General features: G+C 40.9%; 1 protein-coding gene across 1 annotated transcript; it reads right to left on the reverse strand.

Moving 5' to 3' along the window:
- Positions 1–290: 290 nt before the first annotated feature.
- On the reverse strand, positions 291–11228 carry cnih2 (cornichon family AMPA receptor auxiliary protein 2). Its single transcript, XM_036523071.1, has 6 exons — positions 11005–11228; positions 8493–8561; positions 8150–8197; positions 7288–7400; positions 2934–3077; positions 291–2611 (listed from the first exon to the last, which is right to left on the reverse strand). Exons 1-6 carry the CDS (start codon positions 11083–11085, stop codon positions 2584–2586), a joined length of 483 nt encoding a protein of 160 aa, XP_036378964.1. The 5' UTR covers positions 11086–11228; the 3' UTR covers positions 291–2583.
- Between the last annotated feature and the right edge of the window lie 2102 nt (positions 11229–13330).

Raw genomic sequence — 13330 nt, forward strand, 5'->3', positions numbered from 1 at the left:
TCTTCTCTCTTTTTTCCCTCTTTAACAGTTCTCTTTTCTAACTTTAGTCACTTCCCTGTCTCTCTTGACAAACTAAGGAAGCTGAATTTTTATGAAAAAATGGTAACTTGTCTTTAACCTGTTCATTTCTTGAACAGATTTGCACATTGATATACACAAATCAATATCATCACAACACGATTGTTTAAACACAGGTATTTTATTAGAATATGTTTCAGTATAGATGTTATATAGAATTCTATTGTACAGCCGTATAATGTATTTCAGGCACTGTACAAACTATAGTGGTGATAATATTAGCAGACAGTGACGGTTTATGCAATATAAAAGACAATAACAAAGATATTCTATTTATTATTTATTTTGAATATATAGGCTATATTTTTTGTAAATTTTAACATTCAACCATATACTGTAGCATGTGTCCTGTGTTCCCCTTTTGTGCTTTTAGGATTGTCTTTGATTAACTCATTTTGTGGCAGGGCAAGAGGATATTTGTGCTGAAACTGTAAAATAAATAAAACCATTTAAAATACATAGAAAACTAAAAACCTGCTCCACCTTGAGCCTCTCTTGCTCCCAGTCTAGAGTCTATCATTTTCCGCCTAAACAAAATTGTTCCATAAAAGTAACGAAATTACTAAAAGTTTGAGTGAGTTACAATAAGGTTCTCAATATCCCTGTAGGGCTTTTTTTTTTTGTAAGGGTGTTACACTGCATCAAATTATATCATTTTGAATCAAATTATGAATTACCTACATACATATAACACAGGTGAGCACATTACAATGGCACAAAGAAATATCTTGTAGCAGAGGTGCTGTCCTCCTCTGGGTCTTTGTCGAGGGATTTCTTTTCAGTCCGGTTTAGGCATACAGTACGCAGTCGCGACACAGGATACTTGTCCCAATGTGGGCTCCAAACAAGTGATCCTCCTCACCACTGTAGACTAGTGTCCTGTAAGACGCATTCAGGCTCCCATGCCAAAGACTGTGGTCTCCAATTTAACACGACGGACAAAGTGAATAGCAGGATACAGCATACTGTATCCTGCTACTGCTACTTGAGCCCTCATCTTATTGTGCAAATAGTCAAATTTGTCGGCCTCCGCATCAACATCGTCACAGTACTGGAATGTCTTGTTGTCACACCTGTCCATTTGGATTGTACTAGTCTACACAGCTCTGTCGGGTCGCTGTCTCATTTTTTCACAGGGTCTTTATTGTCTCTTGAGTCACTTAAGTGGATTCTCTATCAAAATGTCCTACTGCTGCTCATTGTGAAGCCGTGATAAAACTTCCAAACTATACATCTGTACAAATCAAGTTATGGCACATGACACCCCCCACCCCCAGACTGGGCCATCACAGAGATCAAAGTTTCCTTACAGTGCTTTGAAAGATTTTGACCTAAGATATTGGACAAAGGTGTATTGTGCCATCATTACCGTACCATAATAATATAACCTACGCATCCCCCCAGGTGCAGCGGGAATCACGAAACCGTCCCACACCTCATTACATTACATTGTTTGTAATAATGTATTCAGAGTGAATTACATAGCTTACATATCCATTTATACAGCTGGATATTCACTGAAGCGGTTGCAGATTATGCACTTAGCTCAAATGCAGTGCCCACTCCTGGGAAAACCAGAACCTTTTGATTACAAGCCCTGTGCCTTAACTGTGCCAGCCACTTATGTGAAATATTGCTGCATCTGCCAAAAACATGTGTATGCGTGAGGGTATCGCATGAATGTGTTCATGTGTATAATGTTTTTACATGTGCAGTGGAGGTTACAGGAATAAATGTCTGTATTGCAAAATGCTATATCAGTATGTCTCTGCCTCTGCCTCTGTATCTCTCTCTTTCTCTCTCTCTCTCTCTCAATTTTGTATACATATAAAATTGCTCCTCTGAGGCAATTCTCAAGTGTGTGTGTGTGTGTGTGTGTGTGTGCTTTTAAATTCAGATAAGAGAGCAATGGTGATACACACATGAATACTCTCACACATGTTGCAGAGCAGCAAACTGTGACCATTCATGGGGGAATGAGGAATGCCAGCCCATGGGGGGGGGTCTGTTCTTCCGCAGATTGTATTTTCACTTACATCCAAATAAAGCAACCAATTTTAACCAACAGGAGGAAAAAAACCGGAGCTCAAAGATGCTATTCAAACTGAGCTGTGAAAACGCTATCTGGCAATAAAGCCCCACGTTTCCCCTTTGTGATTTGAGAAATGGAGTGTCCCAAAGCAAATGCTTGTATGTCTTCTGGCTGCTTTGCTTCATGTACTGTGTTCATGTTCTCGGAACATGTTCTCGTGTCTCCGCCTCCTGCTCCAGATCTCCCTCAAGCTCCCCTCCCTCTCTCTCACGTCTCCTCTCTCTGAATGGCAGTGTCTGAGCCAGCCTGGCAGTGCTTTATCCACCCTCGTCCAGCGTATTGAAGGTGGTCGGATGGAGTGATGGGGGGATGAGGAAAAGGAGAGACAGTGATGTCCTTCCCTCTTTGTCTTTCTCTCCCTTCTCCCTCTCTGTCTCCTTCTTTGCCTTCCATTCGTGGCCAGTCTTTGGAGTTCAGAAGCTCACCAAAGCATAGACCATGCTAACATAGACAGAAGAAAATGGAAAGTGAAGAGAGAGACAGACAAAGGGGAAAGAGAGAGTGAGAGAAAGAAAAGGAACTGTGCAAGCCATTCTTGGTGTACAATTTGTTTTAATTTTGTGGCAGTGTTATGTTTAAGTTTGTTCTCAAAACAACATAACCACGTCAAAAGGAAAATCCCAGCACAAACTGCATCAGCAGTAAATAAGCATATGTACACATCATAACCACATTCATATTCAGTAAAATAATGATAACAGTAACTCTTAATGATATCGGAACACTTGCCATTACTATAGCCCAATGTAGGATGGTTACTCACCTATACAGGTAGTAGAAGAAGGAGAGCAGGTAGAAGCCTAGCTTACACCAGGACTCTTTTTGGCAGTAGTTGAGGATGTCTGCGTTCATGATACTGACTGGATCATACATCACTTCAGAGCCATCAGCCGGTCTGTGGAAATACCTGGAGGAGAGAGCGTCACAAATGAGACAGGTAAGTCAGAGACAGAGAGCAAGGGAGACAGGAGAAATACACTAAAATTGCCCTTTTGACTTTAAGGAAATCCTTTACTTACCAATAAATTAAACAAAAGAACACGGAAAGGATTACTAATTTCATGTATACACAAAGAAACCCAAACTAAAAAAAAACAGGAAGAAATTAACAAAACCATTCACTCAATTCTGCTGTTTTTCATAACAATAAACCTAAAAGGTCATCTTCCTCATTAACTTTACAGAGTACCCCCCCTCATTGCTGATTCACTTGCTTCAGAGCTCGAAACGATTACTATTTAGTTTACAGAAGGATTCTAAACCAAAAAATATACAGTTGCTTTTTTCCCTGTAGTCTGAAAAGTAATTCCGCAACCCCTTACCCTGTAAACAACTATGATGTTGTACACATTGACCCTTTGATTCTTTGAGGGCTCTGGGTGTACAACATCATAGTATATGTGTATGTGTGTGTGTGGAAGCGTGTGTGCCTGGAATGGTAAAGGAAAATACGAATTGTTTGCCGCCAACTACCTGCAGGTTGATGTTTGCTTCCTTCTTTAGTATGGCTCAGTAAACACCCTCCTCTGACCCTCTTGATGTGTTTGGGTGCCTCAAATCAGCAGAAAATGACCTCTCTGGCCGGTTTTCAGTTTGGAATCCTCAACAGGGATGGTGCTCGGCAACCATACACTGCTGTGCATGCTGGCTTCCCCAAGGAGACAATTCTCCAGTTGAAAAGTAACACAGTCTGATCTCACATTACTACACAGCTGGATCTCAAGAAGACTTAATGGAAATTTCCATATGCAAGAAAATCTGATTAAGTCTGCTAAAAAAAAATCTTGCAATAATTGTTTGTACTTTTGCCATATTTCATAATTTGTTATATGGTTCTTATTACATAATGTTCTTCTTTGGTGTTTAAAGTTGAATTCATTACTTAATAGCTTAACAGATTTACATTTCAAGCTCAGATTTACAATTGGCTTACATTGTGTGTCGGTGTGTTGTAGGCCATGGAAAAAATGTATTGTCGTGGTATTGAAGTGAAGTAATCTAAGGCTGACAGGTCCTCCTTTCAATTGAAATTTGACATTGACGCTTGCCTGGAGATAGAGCTTTATGAGCCCCTGGGACATTACTGAGCTGATTTACTCCCATTTGGGCTGCAAAGGGCCTTCTCCTAACACTTTAAACCATTTTGCACTGGTAAACTAGCCTCAGGTTAGATTTGCACAATCAAGGATTCTTTACTGAGGCACTGTAAATTCTTTGAATATGTTGCTTGCTCATTTGTATGTTAATGTTGATATTTTCGCTCATTTATCTAAGTCTGTATGTAGCTCCGGATAAGAGAGTCTGCAGAATGAATAAATGTAAAGTTTACTGTAAAAGGGCTCCACGTCTGTCTTGCCACAGAGGACTGCTGCTGCCATTTTGTCAAAGGGAACCCCCCCCCCCCCCCACATTTTTTATGGATTTTCCTGGGCCTCTGAACTCATTAGCGTCTGTTGTTGTTCAATACATTTTCGCTCTGTTTGCCGGGTGACAAAGATCATGACATTTGCTCTCAATTTGCTCTCCCCCATTGGAGCATGCGGGAGGCTGCACACCTGAATATGAGTGTTTTTGCATATGCCATCAGAACTGAAATGGCCCTCCGTTTGCGCAAGTGCTGGGGCTGACGTGAAAGTGCGGCGAATCAGAGGCAATTCTAGCCCTTTCCTGGAGAGGCAGATTGGCAAACGGATTCTGTAGCAATCACATTCTGGGAGGGAAGTACGTTCTGCAGATGAACATACTCCACATGATTGGAGGAGAGATACATTTGAGGTCTAATAAATCAGGGTAAAAGATGAGTCTGGGACACAGTTACTGTTAATTACTGTTAAAATATAAAGTTTTGTGCCAGACAAAAATAATTCATTTCTAGAACTTTTGCTAATGTATTGGATAATTCTGCAGTGGATAATTTCACGCAATTCGAAGATTCATAAAAGGTGCACGGATACTTGTAATGGCATATTAATTAACTAGTTTGTAGTCCTTGACATTTAATGCTAGGCTGCGTGTGGTTGTAATTTGACACAGCATCGTCACGATGGAGCACACACATGTGAATGAGCATGCATAAAGGATGGCCCTCACAGCAATACATCTGTTTCTCCATCCTGGCAGTCTCATTTTTCAAACAAACAGGCGACCTGACAGCTGTAAGGAATTGCACAGTGCACAACATTGGGAGCTGTAGTTCAAAGTCAAAACTGTGTCATTTATCTTTAGAGCCCAAATGGATGGCATTTATTTAACTGGCATGAAACCAAACAAATTCCTTGCACATTTTTCCCCACATAAGTGATACATCAAAAGGTGATAGGTTATAATTCAAATTCTACATTTATGGGAGAGCTTTTAAAGAAGAGACTCAGTCAGGAACTAACCTTCCTTCTTTATGTCTATTTTAAGTCATTAGCCGGAACACTCGGGATGAGAGTGTCTGCTAAATGCCAATAATGTAAGGTAATTTTACAGTGACTAACTGTTTAGACTAACTCTTCAATATTCTTGAAGGTTATGGCAGCGTGTCCCTTCTCTTTCGGGGATTCCCCCATCGTCCTAGAGTTGTAACTACAGCCTTTGATTGTTTAGGTTTTAATTATTGCACACTACACACTTTCAAAGGATGGGACTGTATTTTGGGGAACAATCTCAGTGCTGGTCTCTATGACTTGTTTCCCAATGTAGGAGTGCCTTGTTCTACTTCAATCTGGTGTGAATGAAGTGTCATCTTTCAGGAGGCCAGTTCATTCTGTTCATGGTAAGGTCATGGTAGCATGGCCTTTGGTCACTGGCTTTGCAGATGGGCTATACTGCTCTGAGTTAGTGAGATCCTAGGTCTGTGTTTCTCTGGTCTTAACTCTGCCTGTCCTTTCCTTTGATTTTGGATGAGTCTTTGCCCTGAGCAACTGTTAAGTCTGTTCTATTCTTGAACTTGAATTGCGAAGCCCATGCAGCTAATTTGGATGCCATTGAGTACACTTCTCAAGCTTTTAAGAACCTATTTAAGAACAATTTCCTTTTGTTATCCTCATCTTGCACCATGGTGAATGTAAGACGTGTCCCAGGTTTCACCATCAGAAGCATTACATTTTTTTATTCAGTTCCAACCAAATACCAGGAGCTGCCAGCAAACTGTCAAACACGACAGCATAAAAATTCTTCCTGCTGATTCACAGCTTGTTGACATGAACTACCGCACCATTCTTGAGAAAGACCGGTCAAAGCAACAAACAGAAATATTCACTGCCAGTTCGTTTTCATGCCAAACCAAGCAAAGCAGCAAAATATTGAGTTGAATGCATTGCATAATCAAAGCTTTTAAAAATCAAGTGCATTGGTATGCAGATGCTAGACTGTGGCACAGTGTGTGACATTCCAAGAGGAAATTACAGGGGTATTTTTCTCACTGTCTAGACCAGCCATGCAATATGTATGCCTAACCATGTATAGAAATATTAATGTACTAGAGAACTAAGCACCATTCCAAAGTTATATCTCCAAACGAAAGGTATCCCACTGGTTCACTCCCGTGTGGGTGATTGCTAATTTGACAGCAACATATTTCAGTATATGAGTATACGTGCAGGGTGTGATGTGTGTGTAGAATAAATAGTTACAATAATCGGTAATCTCTAGCTATTAAAATGTATGCCCTTATTTCCTTTTATTATTTCATAGATGTTTTTAACCTTAACACCAGTTCAGAGGATGTCAGATTACACCGAACTGGGACAATATTTAGTTCAATAGATCAGTACCATATGTTGGCATCACTTGGCATTGCAGTAGGCTATTTCCTCCGTGGTTGGCTCCACAAACATGTCCATTTTTGTCAGCTGTGGTGTAACCATGCCCCGGCCACGCCCTGCACTAACTGGCCAACTGTACCTTGAGCAAGGTGCTTTCATCCACACATCACTTAAAGCTGACTTTGGCTTCAAGTTCACGTTCAAGTGTAACTGTGTTAGCAGAAATCTGCTAGTAGAAAAAAAAAGCTGCTTAAATGTGTACTGGTATAACCTGCAGCAAGGTGGTGAGAGAGGAAACTGCGAGATGAGTAGGTGTCGATCATAAGAGAGTGAGGGGAAGCACTGTCTTTGGCAGGAGCACTGTACCTCCAGAGATGGTAGAAGAGCAGAGGGATGTTGAGGCCCAGCGTGACCCACTCTCCTGCACACATGAACATCAGGCAGAAGAGCCCATGGATGGAGTACTCTGGCACAACCAGCTGGGGGTAGTAAAGACAGTGTATCATTGTCAATCCACACACACACACACACACACACACACACACACACACGTGCACACACGCACACGCAAGTACACACTCGCGCTCACTGAGATTTGAAACACACACAGGGTAAACACATGCAAACAGATGCACAAACACAACATCAGCATAACTTCTCATCTGTTTGGTCTGTCTATACTCAAATCCTTTTAAATATTTCTTGCGCTTTTGGACAGAGTTTGCTTGTCACGTCCTTCCCACCCCTTTTGACCCCATCTCCTCTTCTGCATTGATTTTCCTACCCTTTCATTCCCCCGCTCTCTGACATTCTCTCCTTTTCTCCCTTCAGTCTCCACTTTGTCGGGAGTGGTCTTAATTGACATCCAGCCACAGCAAGTGAGTTAGCAGGAGAAAACCGATGTGACTTTTTGTAAGAATTATTATTGACTTCTGGCACTTTCCCTGCATCGGATTCCAGGTGGGGGGTGTTTGTGAAGGAAGCAGAGAGCAATATGAATCAATCTGTCACAGTCCTCAAAATAGACTCAGACAGAGGAGAGTGATTTCAACTCCCTCCCTCTCCTCTTCTCTCTCCCCTTCCCTTCCTCTCGTTTGCCCTTTTCATTCATTCTCTCTCTTTGTTTCCTTGTATCTGTATTTTGTTTAGCTAAATACCGTTCACTTGTCAGTTGACTCATTCTTTGAAGTCACTTCTGTAAGAGTCCAAGAGACAGGCAGACACTCACCCGGCGTAGCAAGTTACAGATTCTTTCAATATTTCGTATCCTCTCTACCTGAAGTGAGACAAGGGGAGAAATGTTTGGTATACCCCAACAGTCATCAAAAATGTCCTCCAAAAAATATAAAAGTTATGATTGGCATTACTGTGTCTGTGCTGCTCTCTCCTGAAGCAATTTTCAAATGTGTGTATGTGTGTGTGTGTGTGTGTGTGTGTGTGTGTGTGTGTGTGTGTGTGTGTGTGTGATCATCACAAGCTTCTGCTTGGCGGCTGAACTCTGGTAAAGGTTGAGCTTTCATCATATGTTTTAGTTACAGTTCAAAGATTCAGAACTCATAATTTTGTCTTACAGCTCTAGTGGGGTTACTCTGATCGATGGGATTCTTGAAGTCTGTGTGGAGCTCATCAAATGCAATGATCTGTAGAGGGAAGAAGAAGGCACATCCTAACAATAATATCCAACACAACAAGACAGTCTACACTAGCTGTAGACATGTGCCCTGTAGCCCTTATTCATATATAATAGCCCTTATTCATAAGAATATCCAATAAAATATAATATCCAAAATGTAAAAAAAATAATGAACATAAGTGTTGCCACTTCCAAATATGCAATTCACAAATATTTTATTACATTTAACTATAATATTTAATATTTTAAAATGTAGCATCTCTCTTTCCCTTTTTCCCTCTTTACATCTATATATTTCTGTGGTCCCTCTCTCACTGTCTCTCCCTCTACCTCCTTCTTCCTTGCTTTCCCCCTCTCTTTTTGTTGTAAACAGATGCAGTTTCCATGGTGATCAGATGAGCCCTTAAGCAGGCACCATGGTTACAATAGAACTGAAAGAGCAATCTTATTGGATGAGCGCTGCAGAGATGCAGGGTGAAGGATGGATGGAAGGAGGGGGATGGGAAGAGGAGGGTGGGAACAAAATTATAGTTTGATAAGCATTCTCAATAACACGGTTTGTTACTGACTCACACTGAGACACAGACACACACACACACACGCACATTCACATTGCCTGACTCACATCTAATATCACACCCACAGACTCTTCAGTACACAATACTGAGACATTTCAAGCATGATTTTGTTAATAACCCGTTAATATTTTTAATTCACAATTACATAATTAGTCTGGGACAAACTTCCAATCGCACAAAGGTTCACCACATCCAGTAAAACCTGGAAGCACACAGGTTCAGAGACTTTTCACGTCATGTCAGATGTCAAGGAGCCGACAGGAACATGCTGAGAGGCAATACCTAGAGAATTTGTTTGCCTGAGGCTTGAGGATACATATTCTCACAATACAAGAATTGCTAGAGTTTTCTTGTTTTCATCTTACATCTGTTTTAAGTTATTTGTTTTTTGTCTATCTTCAAATAATGGTACAGGTAACCTTGGTCAATGAGGGAGCTGGTCTTATTTTTTTGAAGACTATGTGTGTGTTTGAGTAAACAATCCAATTCTCATTAAGGAATCACCCATAATTATAAAAATGAATTGCGTTTTGTCCGCATTGATATATTGGATCTGTTTAACAATCAGAGATTAGCACTTACAAATGATTGAAAATGACCTGTGAAAAACATGCCACACTCAAATTCACATTGACACTGAGAGTAACAATGTGGGAAATTCTTCAGAAAGAGAAACTGATATTTTATGTCCTCTGCATCTACTGACTCAGACATGTAGCATACAGATGAATGCGCCGGAGTCTCTGGTGACACCTGAGTAAATTCCAGTCATAATTCCACAGACAGTCAACTGGTACACCAGAGCCCATGATGTGATGTGCATGTATATGACCACTTCACTTCTCCTCTCTCACTTTCCCACATACATACACACACACACACACACACACACATGCACACAGTACACACAAATGATCCCATGAATAAGTGATAAATTTGCTGAGGTAGTACATTTTCTGATACCCTGGCAACAGTATGCGCATACAGATTGGCACAAAGGCACAGACATTGACACAGACTCAGGCACACATATATGCACAAACACACACAGACACGCACACTGCTTGTTTTCCCAGGCTGACAGAACTTCTGCCTGCACTATGTTCTCGCTCAATGTCATTGTTCATTAGTGTTATATCAGTATTAGTCGGCAATGTCCAGACTATAATTACTACCTCATTTAACTGTTCATTAATAACACCATGCTCCCTTTAACCAATTTTAAATACTCCCTGTCCTGTTCAGTTTATATGATTAAGTGGATTGCAAGAAAGAGTCAGTGTTAATTGTAGATTTCTCATTTTTTTTATCCCTTTGCAATATCCATTTTACTGTTATAGTGTGAGACAATGCAGCTTAGCATCTAGGCAGACAATAGTGACCAGTCTGTAATTACATAACAGCTGCTATCAGTTATTTGTAGCTGTAATAACGCAGTTTTGATTATACATTAATATATGCTGTGATGCATGTGGGGTTTGTAGCAGATTTTCTGTACTGTATTTTAACAAACTGGTTACATGTATGACAGTATACGGAGCAGACCTCTGATGCACGGCCATGAGAGCAAAGCACTATTGCACTATCATGCCATGCCCAATCAGCGATGTCAGACTGACTTTAATTTTCTGGTGTTCAGTTAGTGTGTGTGTGTGTGTGTGTGAGTGTGTGTGTGTGTTTGTGTGTGTGTGTGTGTGTGTGTGTGTGTGTGTGTGTGTGTGTGTGTGTGTTTGTGTGTGTGTGTTTGTGTGTGTGTGTGTGTGTGTGTGTGTGTGTGTGTGTGTGTGTGTGAGTGTGTGTGTGTGTGTGTGTGTTTGTGTGTGTGTGTGTGGATGTGTGTACAGTCTAGGTAATGAAGTGAACACAACTCACCTGCCAGATGACAAAGAAGATGAGTGAAGCACACAGCACGAGTGTCAGCATGTAGCAGAAGGCCGCAAAGGTGAATGCCATGGCCGCCCCTGCCAGCCTCACCAGCAGTCGGGTCGAGAGAAGGGGATGTCCCCTCCTCTCTCTGTCACTCCCCTTCCCCTTCTTCTGAGGGGTGTTTTCCCCCTCTTTTCCTTAATTTTGGGCTCCGCTTCCACCCACCGGTCTCCTCACTCTCCCCCCCCCCCTTTTTCTGTGTTTCTAAATTGTTCGTCCTCTCCTCTTGCTGTTCCTCTTCCCTTCCTGCATGTGCGTGTCTTCTCAGTCTCAGACTTTGAAAGTGTCCTGCATTCTTCTTCAAGGAGCGGGAATGCACTGTAGTTAAATGTCACCTTTTCTCTACTGCTCCCCTCCTTGTCTGACTTTGCTTTTCTGTAAATCTTGGTGTATCTCCGTCTCACAATTTTTACACCCTCCTCTCCCCTCCAGAGATTTTGCACTGAGCTGAGAATGAGAGCACTTTGCTACGGTGAAAACATTTACACGCTGTCTAACTAACACACTGACCAGAACATCAATAAACGTTTTCCTAATGACAACAACAGAAATGAGATGTAATAATAAAGGTGGCAGTAATGATGAACGTAATTTGACAGCTATTTTATGGCCTTTAATTGTCATGTAGCTGTTATTTAAATTGTATAAATAGTAGCAGATATTTTTCAATCAATACTTGATTATCATCAGATTATACTGATAGATGTTATTGATAATGCAATTGGATTATGGCTTAATGTTATACGAGCTTTATGAATACAGCAGCAATATTGTCTGAGTAACAGTACTAAATATTATGAGACTGATCAGAATTCAGAATTCACTATAGCAGCAACATGATGCTTACGGTGAACAAAAAACTCAAACAGATTAGGATTATGGTTAAAATTTATTCTGTAGAAATACAAGAGAACACTGATGATTATGCAATGACAATTGCTAAACATTAACAGTATTTATGTTAGATTATGAATTCACTATTTTTTAGTTTTGGTAATGTTGATGGCAAAAAAAAAAAAATCTCTGTTTGATAAATGGCAGTTACACACACGATAAGGGTTTAAATACAGCAACACCACAAAGCAGTTAACTTCACTAATATGTCTGTCGCTCCATCACGCAGAATGTGATCAAGATGATCAGGATGATGATGGAGAATGAGAACGATGGAAATTTAAATTTATTTTAATATTGATATGAGTCTACCTGTATCCCGTGGCAGAACAGTCTGTCACTGTCTGTCCCATTTGGAACCATTTCCACATTCTGTCACTGTCAATTTGGGTCGACACCATACCAGAATGATCTGCTGTATCTCTCTGTCTGTCAGTCGCTTCCTTTACATTTCTCCATGTTTCTGCTTATCACCATCCTACTGCAGGATGAAAAAAACACTATATAAGACCGACAACGTTAATCATATTTTTTTTAGGTTGGTTTGTTTTTCCTCCCTGCCTGTGTGACTTACTTCATTAATTCTCTTTTTTCTTCTCCCCACCCCCTTTTCTATCTTTCTCCAAACCTCCCCCCACTGTTTTCTTTCTCTCTCTCTAAAAAAAGAATGGATTGATTTCGAAGAAGACGGTCAGAGGAACGCTCTCTCTCATCCTTCCCACACCTCTGTCTCTGCCTTTTTCTGTCTTTCACCCTCTGTGCAAGAGTACTTTTTTATAATCTCACAAAAAAATAAGAATATTCAACTGTCTCTGGCTCTCTCTGTCAGTGCCCCTCTTTTTTCTTTCATCCGTTGGCTGTATTTCCTTGTTCCCCAGAGAAGGATGGGGAAGCTAGGGGAGCTCCAAATCTTTTCTTTGTTGGCTTCCCTGATTTGTCTTTCTCTCCCCCTCCCTCTGCCCCCCTCCTTTTTACGCTGGTAGTCTTCCGTCACTGAGGGAGATGGAAAGATAGTTGTCTAGTTGCTCCTTCTCTGCTTGCGTCTCTGTGTGAGTGTGTTAGCTGTGAGTCTTTCTTTCATTCTCCCAGTCCTCATCTATTTCCCCTCCCCTCCCCTCTCTCACTCTCTCCCAACTACCCTCTCTCTCTCACGCATACACCCATACACACTCTCTCTCTCTCTCTCTCTCTCACTCTGTCACTTTCTCCTTCTGTCCATTTCATTACATAGAGCAAGGCCTTCACTCCTTCACACCATTTTCTCCATTTGTCTACCTATATTTGTCTTTATCTTTTTGCATTTCCATCCCTTTTTCACAGTGTTTTTATCCTCTCCTGAACGTGGAGGTGCTTTTCCTCTTTTGTGATCAATTAATCC

Source organism: Megalops cyprinoides, chromosome 3 (genome assembly GCF_013368585.1).
Source record: "Megalops cyprinoides isolate fMegCyp1 chromosome 3, fMegCyp1.pri, whole genome shotgun sequence".
In the NCBI taxonomy this organism is placed as follows: domain Eukaryota; kingdom Metazoa; phylum Chordata; class Actinopteri; order Elopiformes; family Megalopidae; genus Megalops; species Megalops cyprinoides.